Raw genomic sequence first — 19,677 nt, forward strand, 5'->3', positions numbered from 1 at the left:
CACCTGTACTCCACATCCACCGGCCCACCTGTACCCCACACCCACCGACCCACCTGTACTCCACATCCACTGGCCCACCTGTACTCCACACCCACTGGCCCACCTGTATCCCACATCCACCGGCCCACCTGTACTCCACACCCACCGGCCCACCTGTATCCCACATCCACCGGCCCACCTGTATCCCACACCCTCTGACCCACCTCTACCCCACACCCACTGACCCAACTGTACTCCACACCCACCGACCCACCTGTATCCCACACCCACTGGCCCAACTCTACCCCCACACCCACTAGCCCACCTGTACTCCACACCCACCGGCCCACCTGTACCCCACATCCACCGGCCCACCTGTACCCCACACCCACTGGCCCACCTGTACTCCACACCCACCGGCCCACCTGTACCCCACACCCACTGGCCCAACTCTACCCCCACACCCACTAGCCCACCTGTACCCCACACCCACTGGCCCACCTCTACCCCCACACCCACTGGCCCACCTGTACTCCACACCCACCGGCCCACCTGTACCCCACATCCACCGGTCCACCTCTACCCCACATCCACCGGCCCACCTGTACTCCACATCCACTGGCCCACCTCTACCCCCACACCCACTGGCCCACCTCTACCCCACACCCACCGGCCCAACTCTACCCCACATCCACCGGCCCACCTGTACCCCACACCCACCGGCCCACCTCTACCCCACATCCACCGGCCCACCTGTACTCCACACCCACTGGCCCACCTCTACCCCCACACCCACTGGCCCACCTGTACCCCACACCCACCGGCCCACCTGTACTCCACACCCACTGGCCCACCTCTACCCCCACACCCACTGGCCCACCTCTACCCCACATCCACCGGCCCACCTGTACTCCACACCCACTGGCCCACCTGTACCCCACATCCACCGGCCCACCTGTACTCCACACCCACCGGCCCACCTGTACTCCACACCCACTGGCCCACCTGTACTCCACACCCACTGACCCACCTGTACCCCACACCCACCGGCCCACCTGTACTCCACACCCACCGGCCCACCTGTACTCCACACCCACTGACCCACCTGTACCCCACACCCACCGGCCCACCTGTACTCCACACCCACTGGCCCACCTCTACCCCCACACCCACTGGCCCACCTCTACCCCACATCCACCGGCCCACCTGTACTCCACACCCACTGGCCCACCTCTACCCCCACACCCACTGGCCCACCTGTACCCCACACCCACCGGCCCACCTCTACCCCCACACCCACTGGCCCACCTCTACCCCACACCCACCGGCCCACCTCTACCCCACATCCACCGGCCCACCTGTACTCCACACCCACTGGCCCACCTCTACCCCCACACCCACTGGCCCACCTGTACCCCACACCCACCGCCCCACCTCTACCCCCACACCCACTGGCCCACCTCTACCCCACACCCACCGGCCCACCTCTACCCCACATCCACCGGCCCAACTCTACCCCACATCCACCGACCCACCTGTACCCCACACCCACTGGCCCACCTGTACTCCACATCCACCGGCCCACCTGTACCCCACACCCACCGACCCACCTGTACTCCACATCCACCGGCCCACCTGTACCCCACACCCACCGACCCACCTGTACTCCACACCCACCGGCCACCTGTATCCCACACCCACCGGCCCACCTGTACTCCACACCCACCGGCCCACCTGTACCCCACATCCACCGGCCCACCTGTACCCCACACCCACTGGCCCACCTGTACTCCACACCCACTGGCCCACCTGTACTCCACACCCACTGGCCCACCTGTACTCCACATCCACCGGCCCACCTGTACCCCACACCCACCGACCCACCTGTACTCCACATCCACCGGCCCACCTGTACCCCACACCCACCGACCCACCTGTACTCCACACCCACCGGCCCACCTCTACCCCACACCCACCGGCCCACCTGTACCCCACACCCACTGGCCCACCTGTACTCCACATCCACCGGCCCACCTGTACCCCACACCCACCGACCCACCTGTACTCCACATCCACCGGCCCACCTGTACTCCACACCCACTGGCCCACCTGTATCCCACATCCACCGGCCCACCTGTATCCCACATCCACCGGCCCACCTGTATCCCACACCCTCTGACCCACCTCTACCCCACACCCACTGACCCAACTGTACTCCACACCCACCGACCCACCTGTATCCCACACCCACTGGCCCAACTCTACCCCCACACCCACTAGCCCACCTGTACTCCACACCCACCGGCCCACCTGTACCCCACATCCACCGGCCCACCTGTACCCCACACCCACTGGCCCACCTGTACTCCACACCCACCGGCCCACCTGTACTCCACACCCACCGGCCCACCTGTACCCCACACCCACTGGCCCAACTCTACCCCCACACCCACTAGCCCACCTGTACTCCACATCCACCGGCCCACCTGTACCCCACACCCACCGACCCACCTGTACTCCACACCCACCGGCCACCTGTATCCCACACCCACCGGCCCACCTGTACTCCACACCCACCGGCCCACCTGTACCCCACATCCACCGGCCCACCTGTACCCCACACCCACTGGCCCACCTGTACTCCACACCCACTGGCCCACCTGTACCCCACACCCACCGACCCACCTGTACTCCACACCCACCGGCCCACCTCTACCCCACACCCACCGGCCCACCTGTACCCCACACCCACTGGCCCACCTGTACTCCACATCCACCGGCCCACCTGTACCCCACACCCACCGACCCACCTGTACTCCACATCCACCGGCCCACCTGTACTCCACACCCACTGGCCCACCTGTATCCCACATCCACCGGCCCACCTGTATCCCACATCCACCGGCCCACCTGTATCCCACACCCTCTGACCCACCTCTACCCCACACCCACTGACCCAACTGTACTCCACACCCACCGACCCACCTGTATCCCACACCCACTGGCCCAACTCTACCCCCACACCCACTAGCCCACCTGTACTCCACACCCACCGGCCCACCTGTACCCCACATCCACCGGCCCACCTGTACCCCACACCCACTGGCCCACCTGTACTCCACACCCACCAGCCCACCTGTACCCCACACCCACTGGCCCAACTCTACCCCCACACCCACTAGCCCACCTGTACCCCACACCCACTGGCCCACCTCTACCCCCACACCCACTGGCCCACCTGTACTCCACACCCACTGGCCCACCTGTACTCCACACCCACCGGCCCACCTGTACCCCACATCCACCGGCCCACCTCTACCCCACATCCACCGGCCCACCTGTACTCCACATCCACTGGCCCACCTCTACCCCCACGCCCACTGGCCCACCTCTACCCCACACCCACCGGCCCACCTCTACCCCACATCCACCGGCCCACCTCTACCCCACATCCACCGGCCCACCTGTACCCCACACCCACCGGCCCACCTCTACCCCACATCCACCGGCCCACCTGTACTCCACACCCACTGGCCCACCTCTACCCCCACACCCACTGGCCCACCTGTACCCCACACCCACCGGCCCATCTGTACTCCACACCCACTGGCCCACCTCTACCCCCACACCCACTGGCCCACCTCTACCCCACATCCACCGGCCCACCTGTACTCCACACCCACTGGCCCACCTGTACCCCACATCCACCGGCCCACCTGTACTCCACACCCACCGGCCCACCTGTACTCCACACCCACTGACCCACCTGTACCCCACACCCACCGGCCCACCTGTACCCCACACCCACCGGCCCACCTGTACTCCACACCCACTGGCCCACCTCTACCCCCACACCCACTGGCCCACCTCTACCCCACATCCACCGGCCCACCTGTACTCCACACCCACTGGCCCACCTCTACCCCCACACCCACTGGCCCACCTGTACCCCACACCCACCGGCCCACCTCTACCCCCACACCCACTGGCCCACCTCTACCCCACACCCACCGGCCCACCTCTACCCCACATCCACCGGCCCACCTGTACTCCACACCCACTGGCCCACCTCTACCCCCACACCCACTGGCCCACCTGTACCCCACACCCACCGGCCCACCTCTACCCCCACACCCACTGGCCCACCTCTACCCCACACCCACCGGCCCACCTCTACCCCACATCCACCGGCCCACCTCTACCCCACATCCACCGACCCACCTGTACCCCCACACCCACTGGCCCACCTCTACCCCACACCCACCGGCCCACCTCTACCCCACATCCACCGGCCCACCTCTACCCCACACCCACCGGCCCACCTGTACCCCACATCCACCGGCCCACCTGTACTCCACACCCACTGACCCACCTGTACCCCACACCCACTGACCCACCTGTACCCCACACCCACCGGCCCACCTGTACTCCACACCCACCGGCCCACCTGTACCCCACACCCACCGACCCACCTCTACCCCACACCCACCGGCCCACCTGTACCCCACACCCACTGACCCACCTGTACCCCAAACTCACCGACACGGCAGTACTCTCCGTTAATCCATGGCTAGGTGTTTTTGATGGACCCTGAACTACAGTGACACACTCTCACTGTTGGTATTCACTGATTAAGGATTAAAGATAAATTTGCTGTGATATGTTGGTACAAAAGATTAAACAATTATAACAATAAATAATTATATAAAAATACACTTTGAGGTTAAAGTGTGGATGTGGAGTAAAATCTGCATGAATACCAGCACGTATTGGTTTGTAGGTAATGCCACCAGCTAGGGCCAACAGATCATCTGCAGCTAATTGCAAAGAAGCCACTTGTCAGTAATATAGTTATTCAAGTATTATGGAAGGGGAGTGAGACTGAACACTTTCTCTAGAGCAAGTGAAAACTTGTAGGATGGTGGTTTGTTTTGATTTTGAGTAAAAATGAAGAGATTTGAATGGCCCGCTAGACTTTGGCTAGAGTTTTTTAGCTAGTTCCACCCACACCCACTGACCCACCTGCACCACGCACCCCAACACATTAATGAAAAGTGAAATTTTGAGACGTGGAGGGGCCGGTTATTAAAGTACCTTTTCAAGCATCTTACAATTCTGAGTATATTGATGTAAAATAAGAAATGTAATTACTGCCTAGATGTTTCTGCTAGCTCAGCTCAGAGCAAATTGTGTGGGTAAATAAACACAATGCTTAACATTGGGTCTACAGATTTCATATGTAAGATTAAACAGATGATGTGCATTAGACTGTATAAATATACATGAATGATAATGAAAATAAACTTTTGATAATTATCTAACCTGCTTAATATAAGGGTACTAGAACTGTAATGTGTGATATATCAACAATTGATGAAATACTGTATAACAAATAGTGTATAAATGTACAGCAGTGCATTATGTATCTGCATGTGTGTATAATTAATATATTTAACAGTGTATGAGTTTGTTATAAAACACACATTCAAAGGAAGAGCTTGAAACTCTGAAGAACAAATAATGTAACTTGCATCATGTGGTGTGATGTGGTGAAGTATACTTCTGCTGGCACAATGATCTTTTTAGCTTTGGCTTGCAAGCGATCCCTTGTGTTTGGTAAGCACAGGCTGATTCATGCAAATATTCTTGGCTGCTGTAGCTAGAGGCCAGGCCGTGCATTTGTTGTTGGAGATGCTCTGTTATTTTGTGCTGCTCGAGAGGATTTTCTGTCTGATCCAAGTGACTGGACTGTTTACGACAGCTAAAACAGAAGTTGCTGGAAACACTGAACAGGTCCGGTGGCATCAGAGAAGAAAGAAATAGAATTAATGTTTCAGATTTTGAAGATCTTTAATTTGATCAGTTCTACATGATACTTTGTTATGTTTCTGTTACAGCCTCCTGCACAAAGGAATTTTCGCTAATGCCATCCTTTATTGTGCTGCGGAAGGCAGTCTTACAGAGAACCTTCATGCCGTGCTGGTATTTGAAAGGGCAGGAAAATCATTGTTTATTGTAATTTATTGTAAAATGCACAGTACATGTATGTACAGGTGCAATGAATCACAGGAACTTAGTATCATATAAACAACACTCCCAAAAACATAAATTAACCTCTTTCTTAATATTTACATGCTCAAGCTTTTCAGTCTGCTGTAAGTCATCACTACAATCACCAAGATCCTTTTCCATAGTGAATACTGAAGCAAAGTACTCATTAAGTACCCCTGCTATTTCCTCCAGTTCCATTCCCACTTTCCCACTGTCACACTTGATAGGTCCTATTCTTTCACGTCTTATCTTCTTGCTCTTCACATACTTGTAGAATGCCTTGGGGTTTTCCTTAATCCTGCTCGCCAAGGCCTTCTCATGGCCCCTTCTGGCTCTCCTAATTTCCTTCTTAAGCTCCTTCCTATTAGCCTTATAATCTTCTAGATCTTTAATGTTACCTAACTCTCTGAACATTTTGTAAGCTTTTCTTCTTGACTAGATTTATTACAGCCTTTGTACACCTCGGTTCCTGTACCCTACTATAACCTCCCTGTCTCATTGGAATGTACCTATGCAGAACTCCACACAAATATTATCTGAACATTTGCCACATTTCTTCCGTACTTTTCCCTGAGAACATTTGTTTCCAATTTAAGCTTCTAATTTCTCCCTGATAGCCTCATAATTCCCCTTACTCTAATTAAATACTTTTCTAACTTGTCTGTTCCTATCTCTCTCCAATACTATTGTAAAGGAGATAGAATTATGATCACTATCTCCAAAATGCTCTCCCACTGTGAGATCTGACACATAACCAGGGTCATTTCCCAATACCAAATCAAGTACAGTCTCTCCTCTTGTAGGCTTATTTACATATTGTGTCAAGAAACCTTCCTGAACACACCTAACAAACTCCATTCCATCTAAACCCCTTGTTCTAGGGAGATGTCTCCAAGCTTTCTCTATTTGTGAGCCAACCCCTCTTCCCCAGTCTCTTAAATTTGGTTCCCACCCCACAACAATGCAGGTCACACCTGCCCCAAAAGAGGTCCCAATGATCTAGAAATCTGAATCCCTGCTCCCTGCTCCAATCCCTCAGCCACGCATTTATCCTCCACCTCATCCTATTACTATACTCACTGTTGTGTGGCACAGGCAGTAATCCTGAGATTACTACCTTTGCGGTCCTGTTTCTCAACTTCCTTCCTAACTCCCTGTGGTCTATTTTCAGGACCTCTTCCCTTTTCCTACCTACATCATTGGTACCAACATGTACCACGACCCACCGCAGGATATCTTGGACGTGATCTGAAACATCCCGGACCCTGGCACCTGGGAGGCAAACAACCATCCGAGTTTCTTTCCTGCGTCCACAGAATCACCTGTCTGACCCCTAACTATAGAGTCTTCTATCACTACTGCTTTCCTCTTCCTTTCCCTACCCTTCTGAGCCACAGGGCAGGACTCTGTGCCAGAGGCATGGCCACTGTTGCTTCCCCCAGGTAGGCTGTTCCCCCCCTCCCCAACAATACTCAAATAGGAGTACTTATTGTCAAGGAGTACAGCCAAAGGGGTACTCTCTAGTACCTGACTCTTCCCCTTCCCTCTCCTAACTGTTACCCACTTGTCTGTCTCCCGTAGCCCCGGTGTGACCACCTGCCTATAACTCCTTTCTTTCACCTCCTCGCTCTCCCTGACCAGACGAAGGTCATCGAGCTGTATCTCCAGGACCTCCCACATCAGACACTGAGCACAGAAAGCTGGCCTCACACACAAATACTACTTCCTTTCCGCAATTAACACAGGTAGACCTACCTCACCTCGTTACCACCTAAGCCCGTTGAGCCAAAGCCCTATCACTCTGATACCTCTCACTCTGCCGCCCGCTCCGAATGTCTAAATAAATAAATGAATTTCCCTCTGAAGTTGGTTGTATCTCAGATCATTTTGGAGAACAGTTAAGAATTATTCACATTGATGATATTTCAGTCAGACCAGATAAGACAGCCAGTTTCTTGTCCTGAAAGACATTTGTGAATCAGATGGGTTTTCCACCAACCCAGTACTTTCACAGTCACAATTCCCAAGGGAAGCTTTTCATCCCAGATTAATTATTTGAATTTAGATTCCAAGCAGTAGGATTTGTACACCTGGTTCCGTGTCATTGGCCAGACGTCTGGATAACTTAACCACTTTGCTGCCATTAATGTTAATTACCTCATGAGCAGATGAGCTTTGTATCATAAGGATTATGAGGCCAGTGGGGTTGATGTAGTTGTGGGGGGGGACGGACGATGGATAAACTGGCGGGGGAGATAAAAAGGCTGTGTTGCTGTTTTTGTGGGACACTTCTTCGTTGGAACAAATGATCTGATTCTGCGTGGTTTTAATGGTGAATTCATTGCAAACTGCTGCCCTGCAGTTACTGTTGCCCCACAGGAGAGGATGTGTAACAACATAGCGCTGGCTGAGCAGAAGCTGAAACTTGGCCCTTCATTGTCTCCTTCTGTGACTTGTTATCTGCACTACCACACGTTAATTCAACCTAGAGTCTCTGTAATATTGAACAAGGATTACTTCTGATATTAAGTTAGCTAGCTCTTGCTTTGTACATGTTATCAACAGTGTGCGCCTGTCAGCTTCAGTCTGATAAATTTAGACTCTGATTACAAACAGGAGTTAATCAAGATGCCAGCTCATGCCAAGACAATCTTTTCTCTTCCCTTAATGAAATTTCACATTCAGTGCTTGTGTAAGCATTTTTATCTTCGTGCATTTAGATTGAAATTAATTATATTGGTGGGAGAGCGTGTGCGCATACATATATACACACAAGCCTGATTAGATGAACGAAGAATAATTAGAAGCCTCATAAAAGAGCTGTCTGCTAGAATGGGCTTATTTATTTCTGTCTGTGCCTCTCTGTCTCCACATCTGGATATATGAGTCATCGAGTTATACCGCCCAGAAACAGACTGCTTAGCCCACTGCTGCCGTAGGGCACCTATCTTTATTAATCCCACTTACTGTACCTTGCCTGTAGCCTTCTGGGCATTGGTGAGTTCAGTGCTCTCCTAGCTACTTCAAGCGTCTGCCTCTACCATCCCCTCAGGTAATGCATTCCAGATTCCAACAACACTGACGTTGAAAAAAATCCTTCCCTTTCTCTCCTCGTACAGGAGTTGGGACATCACATAACAGCTGTACAAGACATTGTTGAGACGGCACTTGGAGTATTGAGTGCTCTTCTTGTTGCCTAGTTATCAAAAAGATGTCATTAGCTGGAAAAGATTCACAAGGATGTTACCAAGACTGGGGGGCTTCAGCTATTAGAAGATGCTGGATAGGCTGTGCTTTCTGTCCTCAAGTGTAGGAGACTTAGAGATGATCTTATAATGGTTTATAAAATCATAAAGGATATAGTTGAGGCATATGGTCACAATCTTTATCCCAAGGTAGAATCATCTAAGATTAAGGGCGTACAATAGGTTTATAGTGACAGGGGAAAGATTTAAAGGGGACTTGAGGGGCAACTTTTTCCTCACAGAGGGTGGTGGGTGTATGTGATGAGATGCCAGAGGAGATGGTAGAGAGGGTAAAATGACATGGATAGAAAACGTTTAGATGGATGTGGGCCAAATGCAAGCAAATGGTTTTGGCTCGGACTGTCACCTTGGTCGGTATAGACAGGTTAGGCCAGAGGGCTTGTTTCTGTGCTAGATAATTCTATGACTCTGAATGTCTTCCTTGTGATCTTAAACCTAGGTCCTCTGGTTAGCGATACTTAAGCTATGGAGAAAATATTACCATTGTTCACCTCATCTATGCCCCTCATAATTTTGAACCTCTTAGTCTTCTCCACTCCAAGGAATCTCCTCCTACCTGAGACACTTGGCCCCAGGCAAGCTCCTGGTACGTCTCCTCTACACCCTCTCCCGAATAATTACGTACATTTTGGCGACCAAGAATACAGACAAGATTCCAAATGTGGCCTCAATATTGCTCTAAAGCAACAACATAGCTTCCCTGGTCTTGTGTTCTGTGCCCTGGTAAATGAAGACTAGCATCCCAGATGCATTCCCTACTTCTCTACTTGTCTATGCTGCCTCCTTCAAAAGTTTGGTTAATCAAATCTACACAAACTTATGTAAGAGCACTTCTTATGTGTGTTAAATAAATGGTGTGGAAATGAGTCTTGTTTCCCTGCCTTTGAAATTTTAATGAATGGAACCAAACTTCATAATTCAACTACAATGTGCACTTGTGATAAATTACCCAGCTGGTATAATTCCTTACACAAACCCATGACATCTGTCATGGAGAAGGCTATTGGCAGCAGACATAGGGGAACACCAGCACCTGCTGGTCCCCATCCAACAATACACACAAAATACAGGAACAGCTCAGCGCCAGGCAATATCTATGGAGGGGAAACAAACAGCCAAAGTTATAGGCTGAGACCCTACATTACTCCAGATGGAGAATCTCGGCCCGAAACATTGACTGTTTATTCCCTTCCATGGATGCTGCCTATCTTGCCAAGTTCCTGCAGCATAGTTGTTCAAGTTTTCCAGCATCTGCAGCATCTCTTTTGTCTAATGTCCACACCAGTTTATGTGTCATGTTGAATTGGAAATGTATCATTGCTGAAACGCTCTCCCCACGCACTTTTTAGGAGCATTTTTACTCAGTAATTCCTGAAGGAGACTCACCTCCACCTTCTTGAGGGCAATTAGGGCTGGGCCAATAACACCCACGTTCTGGAAACTGAATAAAAACAATTATTGCTGAGAGGGAGTGCTCATAACACCGGTATTTAACATCCTTCTTACACTGAATGTAGTCACAGCCCATTATCATTGTGTTACAGTGGAGCAGTTGCATTCAGGGATTCTGAATGGCCAGATTTGGAGGAATGATATTCAATGGGAGTTTCTATCCTGAAGCATCTCCTCAAACTATCCAGATGCATTACAGCCCGATATAGCAGTGGCTCTGTTAAAGACTGCGAGAAATTGCAGACAGCACAACCCAGTCTCTCATGAAAACCAATCCCCTTCCACCGACTCTATCTGTACTAGCAGCCAATGTAATCAACCCTTCCCACCCTGACGTTCTCTCTTCTCTCCCCGTCCATCAAGTGGAAGATACAAGAGCTTAAAAGCACGTACCACCAGGCTCAGTGACTGCATCTGACTCACTTTTATCCGTCTCGTGTCCGGATTTCTGGTTTAATGAAGATGAACTCATCCCCTCATTCTGGCCACTTGTATCTTATTTGTCTGGCTACGTTGCATTTTGTCTGTAACTGTAACAATATATTCTGCATTCTGTTTGTCCTTTTCCCTTTGTGCTATACACGCAATGATCTTTACGGATGGCAAGCAAAACGTGAGCTTTCCAATGTCTCAGAACATGTGTCTATAATTAACCAGTTACAATGCCCGTGTTTCTCTCTGTCTGTCCCTCATGTTCTACAAAACCTTCTGTTTAATAGAAAGAACCTTGTAAAAGAAAGGTGAAAACTTTGCTCTGGAGAGAGTAAAATAGAGATGGCTTGTCGAATCCTACCTTCTCTTGATACTGGCACTGCTGAGCTGTGCTTTTATTCCTTCCTTAGAATGTTGCGTCTCTGCAAAGTCACCGTTTCCTGCACGTGGCTAGTTGCCCTGTGGTTTACTGCCCCGAGACTGGGCCTTGAACCAGGACAGATGCTCTGGTGAAGGATCTCCTTGAGTAGGGAGTTCCAGGATTTAGACCTAGTGATGATGGAGGGTCAGTGATAACTCGGCATTGAGGAAGGGGGACCTGCAGTTAGCACTGACACCTTTGATCTCTTGATGACCCAGACATGGTATGAACTGTATATGACACATTCAGTAGCCAGTGGTGGAGGGAGTGATTTGGGTTTGTTATTGTCACAAGTACCAGGATACAGTGGAAAGCTGACCATACATCCGTACAGATCATCCCATACAAAAGTACGTCGAGATAGTGCAAAAAGAGAAAAAAAGTTGAATGCAGAATGTACTGTTAGTTACAGATAAAATGCAGAGCAGGTAAACAAATAAAGTAGGATGGTCATAAACGAGGTAGAGTCAGCGAGTGAAAGCCTGTGTTTGAGGCCGATGGTACAGATTCTCAAGCTTTTGTATTGTGTGCTTGATGGGAAGGGTGTGGAGAGAATAACTGGGAATCCCTGCTTTCCCAAGGCAGTGGGAAGTGTAGGCAGTGTCAATGGAGAGGAGGCCGCTTTTCATAGTAGACTGGGTTGTACTCACCACTCTGCAATTTCTTGCAGCCTTAGGCAAAGAAATTGCAATACAATACTGTTATGCATCTGGATAGAATGCTTTCCCTCTGCAAATTGAGTATATAATCAAAACTAAGACATACGTAAATCATCGCTGGTGTACCATTGCTGACTTTGACATCTATCTGAATGGAATGTTATACCTACCTCTTCAGTTGCAAGCAGGATATTATCTAGTCAGTATTTGTGCCTTGACAGATAACTGTAACAATAGATTAGTAGCGGTTTAGTAGTTGGTCACATGTACCAAGATACAGTGAAAAGCTTGTCTTGCAATACTGTTTATACGGATCAATTATTTACTCATTGCATTGAGCTAGAATAAGTTAAAGCAGTAACAATGCAGAATAAAGTGAAAAAGCTGCAGAGAAAGTGCAGTGCAGGTAAATGAGAAGATGAGAATGAGGTAGATTGAGGGCAAGAGTCCATGTTATCATACAAGAGAACCGATCAGGCTGCTGCTTTGACCTGGAATTTCAGGGGTGTTATTGGAGCTGTACCCTCGGGGTAAGTGGGGAAATGTTAACACACTCCTTGAAAACAGTGGGAAGGCTTCATATTGTCCAGAAGTGAGTCACATGCTGCAGGGTACCCAGCCTCTGACTTAGTCTGACAGATTATGTTTAAGCTGCTGAACATTTCCAACATCCCTCTCCCTATAATATTTATAAATTGCTTTGTGATGAGGATTAACATGGCTTCCAGCACTAACAGGTTTGACAATCTTCTACCATTGTTAGAACTAACCTGCTGCTCTGTGGCACCCCTGCGTCTTCATCTGTGGTACACAAAGAAAAGCCGAGACTGGTTTCTGCTGGCAGGTAGAACTGGGAGTAAGTCCTGCTTTCATAGCCTACGCTCTGCCATAGAAAGCATCCTCTCCCAGTGCAGCTGCCCGAGACCACGAGAAGTTAGAGAGAGTTGTGAGCACAGCCCAGTCCATCACACAAACCACCCTCCCCTGCATTGACTCCATCTCCACTTCCAGCTGCCTCAGGAAAACAGACATAATCAAAGACTCCTCCCACGCTGGACTTCTTGTGTTCTCCCCTCCCCTACCACAAAGAAGACACAATAGCCCAAGAGCATAAAGCACCAGACTCCAGGACAGCTTCTACTCTCAAACAGACCACCCACACCCTAGAGGTGAATTCTTGCTCTCTCCATCTACCTCATTGTGGCCTTGGCACTTTATTTGTCCACCTGCACTGCACTTTCTGTGTAACTACAACGCAACATTCTGCGTTCTGTTCACCTTCTATTCATCATCATCATTATGTGAAATGTTGTATGATGTGGACGACCATGGTCTATGACCATGTTGGCAAATTCTACAGAAGTGGTTTACCATTTCCACCTTCTGGGCAGTGTCTTTACAAGACGGGTGGCCCCGCCATTATTAGTACTCTCAAGAGATTGTCTGTCTGGCATCAGTGGTTCCATAACCAGGGCTAGTGATGTGCACCAGCTGCCCATATGATTGGGGGTGAAGGGGTCTAAGCAGGTGCTACACTTTGCCCGAGGGTGACCTGCAGGTTAGAGGAGGGAAGAGATGTATCTCCACCCATTCCTTATTCTACCTCAGTGTGATTGTTTATGATATGATCTGCCTGGCTGGTGCACAAAACAAAAGCTTTTCATTCTATTACAGTACATGTGACAACAATAAGTCATCCTCCTGCAACGTGAAATAGGGCAAAAGAGACACTGGCTCCCTGAACCCACCAGAGTTCTTCTGAAAGAGGGGAGATTTGATGAAGGAATACAAAATTATGGGGGCATAGACAGGGTAAATGCAAGCAGGCCTTTTTTTCCAGTGAAGTTGGGTGAGACTAGAAGTAGGGGTCATGGATTGAAAGGGTGACATGTTTAAGGGGAACTTCACTCAGAGAGTGGTGAGAGCTGCCAACAGAAGTGGTGGGTGTGGGTTTGATTTCAACGTTTAAGAGAATGATATGGATGGGTATGGAGGGCTATGGTCCGGTGCAAGTTGATGGCTCTAGGCAGATTAATATTTCAGCTTGGACTAGATGGCTGAATGGCTGGTGTCTATGCTGCAGTGCTCTGTGATTCTGTGACTATTGCATGTACGTTCACTATGAAAGAGCAAGAAGCAGAGGAAGATCTGAGGGGGTTGTATTCCTTCCCGTGAGTGCAGTTAAATTACCTCATTGAGTTCTGCCTTTAGGGAGCTAAAACAAATTGATTAAACCCATGGAATAATCAGGATCTAGATCCCAGTGCCTGAGGAAGCGGGAGTCCTCAGCAAAGTTAGGGAATATTGGATACAAGAGATTGCTGATGCTGGAATCTAGTGCAACACACAAGATCCATACATGTATGTTGTCATATACATTAATGATCTGGATGATGGGGTAGTAAATCGGATTAGTAAGTATGCAGATGATACTGAGATAGGTGGCGTTGTGGGTAATGAAGTAGGTTTTCAAAGCTTGCAGAGAGATTTAGGCCAGTTAGAAGAGTGGGCTAAAAGATGGCAGGTGGAGTTTAATGCTGATAAGTGTGAGGTGCTACATTTTGGTAGGACTAATCAAAATAGGACATACATGGTAAATGGTAGGGCATTGAGGAGCGCAGTAGAACAGAGTGATCTAGGAATAATGGTGCATAGTTCCCTGAAGGTAGAATCTCATGTAGATAGGGTGGTGAAGAAAGCTTTTGGTATGTTGGCCTTTATAAATCAGAACATTGAATATAGGAGTTGGGATGTAATGTTAAAATTGTACAAGGCATTGGTGAGGCCAAATTTAGAGTATTGTGTACAGTTCTGGTCACCAAATTATAGGAAAGATGCCAACAAAATAGAGAGAGTACAGAGGAGATTTACTAGAATGTTACCTGGGTTTCAGCACCTAAGTTACAGAGAAAGGTTGAACAAATTAGGTCTTTATTCTTTGGATCATAGAAGGTTGAGGGGTGGACTTGATAGAGGTATTTAAAATTATGAGGGGGATAGATAGAGTTGACATGGATAGGCTTTTTCCATTGAGAGTAGGGGAGATTCAAACAAGAGGACATGAGTTGAGAGTTAAGGGGCAAAAGTTTAGGGGTAACACGAGGGGGGAACTTCTTTACTCAGAGAGTGGTAGCTGTGTGGAACGAGCTTCCAGTAGAAGTGGTAGAGGCAGGTTTGGTATTGTCGTTTAAAGTAAAATTGGATAGGTATATGGACAGGAAAGGAATGGAGGGTTATGGGCTGAGTGCAGGTTGGTGGGACTAGGTGAGAGTAAGCATTCGGCACGGACTAGAAGGGCCGAGACGGCCTGTTTTCGTGCGGTAATTGTTATATGGTTATATGAAGGGTTTTGACTCAAAACATTGACTATCCTTTTCCCTCCACAGATGCTGTCTGAGCCGCTGAGTTCCAATAGCATCTTGTTGTTGAAGGGTATCAGTGATTGCCTGCTGTGGTGTAACTTGCAGGACATGAGAGGGTATTCTGGCCCCATCCAGGCACTATGGATCCAGTAGCTTCCTCCAATGTCAGAGAATTCCACAAGAAGCAGAGGGGTTGTGGGCGGGAATTCTGGAAATCATGATTTTGGAGGCTGAAGGCACAGGTGCCAATGGCGTTAAATCAGAGGCAGTATTGTTGAAGTGAACATACCTTGCAGGTTATAGGACTGGAAGGGAGTTCAGGGGGTGGGGGAGCAGGAGCTGAGATGGATTTGAAAGCCTGAGTGTGAAAAATAAAGCGGAAGCATTGCTTATCTGGACAGCAGTGCTGGTCAGCAAAGGAAGGGCAATGAGTGAATGGGTCGTGGTGTGAGTACGGACTCAAAAGCAAAGTGAATAATCATGTTTGTCAGAAATTTAAAATGTTTGCAGAATGGGAATATTCTGGTTGAAGTTAGACAGGGTACTGAGACTTCACGTGGCAGGGCTGTGCATTGTTTGTTCAGTGGAATCAAATGTATAGTAAAGGCTGTGATCATTCAATGGACTACTTTTAAAAAAACAAGTAGCCTTTAAGTCTTGCTTCATAAAGCCTAGTTTGTTCAGGCTGTCTGGGAAATGGAGAGAGTTCCTGGAAACTCAGAGATTGTTTGTTTACTCATCTTCTGTCCTGGAAGCAATACATGAAAACCACTCTGTTTCCATTTTTTGCATGATGACCCAACTTTACTGGCAGCTTCCATGTATTTTCTTTCTGCACCTCTCTGTACTGTTTCAGCTTACTCCCATTTATACCAAGTTACCCCATTGCTAACGAGAGAGACATGTCAGTTCATTGCATTATAGCAACGTATCAGATATTTGATATGGCAGAAGTGGGGTAAACTGATGCTGGCTTTTACTTTGAAACCTCCATGTTTTTACAGTATCAGCTATGCCAGGCTACTAAAATAAATTGCTAACAGAGTTGCTGGAGTTTGCAAATAATTTAAATGGTTCTTGCAGAGTTGTATCAAATTTGAAATTTTATTGGATAAATAGTATCCCACATTTTCTGCAGAGATACCAGAGTTTGTTTCAGAGGATCATGTAGAGGTTCAGGACTCGTGCATGGGCAATAGATTCTGAACTTGCACAGAGGAGATTGCTGTTGTTCTTCAGCATTGGACTTGCCATGGAGTAGCCGAGTGGAACCTTCCATGGATTTTCCCGCACATCCACCGGGAAATCTGCCTTTGGAACCTGCACTATGTTAGGCTTCTGTTGAAACAGCAAGAATGGGGAAGAATGACTACAATAGAGAAGTGTGTAGGTTATCTTGCTTAATTGTACTAAGTGTATTTAATATTTTCCACTGTCTTAAATATAAAATACCAATTTCTGTTCATATTGTGAGGGATTGATATGTTAGAGTCTTTCTGATTGGTGGACAAATCATCATCACCAACAAGTTCAGAACATACTCTATATATTGGTTCTCTGTTCTGACATGTACTTGGATGACTTTAGGCATGTTTAGGTGAAACTCAATCTGAAAACCCTCTAACTTAAAATGTGCTGTAAGAGAATTTAGTGATGTTTGGAGTAGAAACAATTGCTTATTGCTGAACTTCCTGGAGATGAATCTATGCAGACAACAGGACACACCATCATCCTCGTTGATGGGTGGATAATCAGGCAGTGTGCCTTGGTATTGGTGTGGCTTTATTATTGTCACATGCACTGGTTTGTAGTGAAAAGCTTTTATTTTGCTTACCATCCAGACAGTTCATGCCATACATAATTACATCTAGGTTGTAAAAAGAATATAGAATATAATGTTGAAATGTCGGGGAAATGCATTGCAGGTAGTTCTTATGGTCTTGGAAATGAGGCTTAAAAGAGTAAAGCGATTATAATGAATATAATGGTTGGGTCTACTGAAGCCATCTCCTAATGAATTGCCATTCTGCTGCCATCGTGGACCTGCCTACCTTGCCAATTATTTCCTCCTACTGATAGATACTTCAGGAACGGTGAGCATCACCTTGTATAACAAACCAGTCTAGTGACTTTGCACAGACCACGTTGTTATAGTCACATCATGTTCCTCAGCTTCAGGAGTTGACTGACCCGCACAAGCATTTCTCTGCTTTTTTTCTGAGAACGAAGGCTCTATCCATCATCAAAGATACTCCCATCAGGCCATGACATCTTACTGCAGCTACCATTGTGACAAGAAGTTCTATACCAACAGGATCAAGAACAGCTTCTTCCCTTCAAACTTTTGGTTCTAGAACCAGTCTGCTCAACCTTCGCCATTACCTCAGTATAGCGGTATGATGGGCACTTTGCACTACAGTGGATTTTCTTTGTTCTATTTTCTGTATGATTCATGTTTAATAGTTTCTCTCGTGAGCACTGCTTATATGATGCTATGTACCCATGTTGCTGCTGCACATAGGTTTTTCATTGCATCTGTGCATACATAAACTTGATTTTGACTTCTTGACTGAGTGATGGGCATGACAAAACCCCAGCTTTATGTTATCCGGAGAGGACCAGAGTTAGGAACTGCTCAGAACAAGCAGAGGAATGCTTATGTAGTCCAGTCAATGACAGAAGTAGAAAACGCAGCCCAGTGATGTAGGTTCCCAGTCAGGAGACATGAAGGGTGGCTGACTAAAGTGTCCTTTTGTTTTTCTCTTTATCAGTTGTGTGCTGCTCATCTCACAACCCCATCGGAGGCCCCGAACCATTACCCAGCTGTATGCCGAGCCCTCTTCGCAGAGTCCATGGAGTTACAAACCTTCTTGGCCAAGATAAAAAGTGCTAAAGAGGTAAGAGCTTACCAAGAGGCATTGAAACTGACAGGGAGGTGTAAAGGATGATTTTTACGGGGGGATGTGTTCAGGAACACTTGACATTCTTTGTACATCCCCACAGTTCCATGTGCTAGTGCTTGCTCCCCAAGTTGTATGAATGATACCAGAATATTTTTCCAAGTGCAAGACCAACATAAAAGACTGCAGAGGCCGGGATCTGAGGTAATAGACAAAATGCTGGTGGAACACAGAAGGTCGAGCATGATCTGTGGAGGGAAATGGACAGACGATACTTCGGGTCAAGACCCTTCGTCTGGATTTTGATTCACAGATGCAGATTTTTGTTTTTTGTGCAAGAACAGTATAGTTGTACAGCCCACACCTTCACTTGCCTGAAGGTTGTGTGTTGAAGTCTGACAGTCAGACACTTGAGTACAACAGAATTCCGAGCTGATACTCTGGTGAAGAACTCAGAGACTGTGTTAGTGCCCGAGCTCCTGCATTTTATTGGAAACTTTAATTAGTGCCAAAGAGTCTCGTAACACAGAAACCGGCCCTGCAGCCCACCAAGTCTGTGCTGAGCTCATTTACACCATTCCTATTTTATTTTCCCTTCATTCCCATTTGCTCCCCCATCTACCTATTAGGGGAAATTAACCTGCTAACCCCCATGTTTTTGGGATATAGAAACAATCCTGAGTATTCAGATGAAATCCATGTGGTCACATGTGGAACATTCAAACTTAACCCAGATAGCACAGGACGTCAGGGTGGAACCCAGATCACTGGAGGTTGCAGGTAATAGAATTTTGGGATAGGCATGATTATGTGGATTGTGTTACAGTGAGGACTACTAGAAAGTTGTTTAGAGCAATAGAGGGGAACAGGAACTGGAAATAATACTGGACCATCCCATGCCCATGATCCATTTCCACATCCCATCCATTTTTTGTTTCCATCTGCTGCCTCAGGCAGATCTCTTGGCACAATTTCAGCAAAGGAGACGTTATACCTGGTGACATGGCTGAGGGTTATCTGTCAATTACTGTCCATCCATGATGCCTTCTCTATCATTGCGGGGATTTCAACCAGATCAGCTTGGAGAGGTCTCTGAACAACTACCACCAACGTACCACTTGTGGAACCAGAGGAGCCAACACACGTGACCACTGT

General features: G+C 48.3%; 1 protein-coding gene across 6 annotated transcripts in view; it reads left to right on the top strand.

Moving 5' to 3' along the window:
- LOC140728294 (protein spire homolog 1-like) overlaps nucleotides 1–19,677 on the top strand; it is a 258,068-nt gene that overhangs the window by 104,366 nt on the left and 134,025 nt on the right. For all 6 annotated transcript variants that reach the window (XM_073046825.1, XM_073046842.1, XM_073046849.1 and 3 more), the window contains one exon: nucleotides 18,394–18,519. In XM_073046825.1, the coding sequence (XP_072902926.1) occupies nucleotides 18,394–18,519 (126 nt within the window). The remainder of the gene's footprint in view (nucleotides 1–18,393; nucleotides 18,520–19,677) is intronic.

The sequence above is a fragment of the Hemitrygon akajei genome, chromosome 1 (assembly GCF_048418815.1).
Source record: "Hemitrygon akajei chromosome 1, sHemAka1.3, whole genome shotgun sequence".
Taxonomy (NCBI): domain Eukaryota; kingdom Metazoa; phylum Chordata; class Chondrichthyes; order Myliobatiformes; family Dasyatidae; genus Hemitrygon; species Hemitrygon akajei.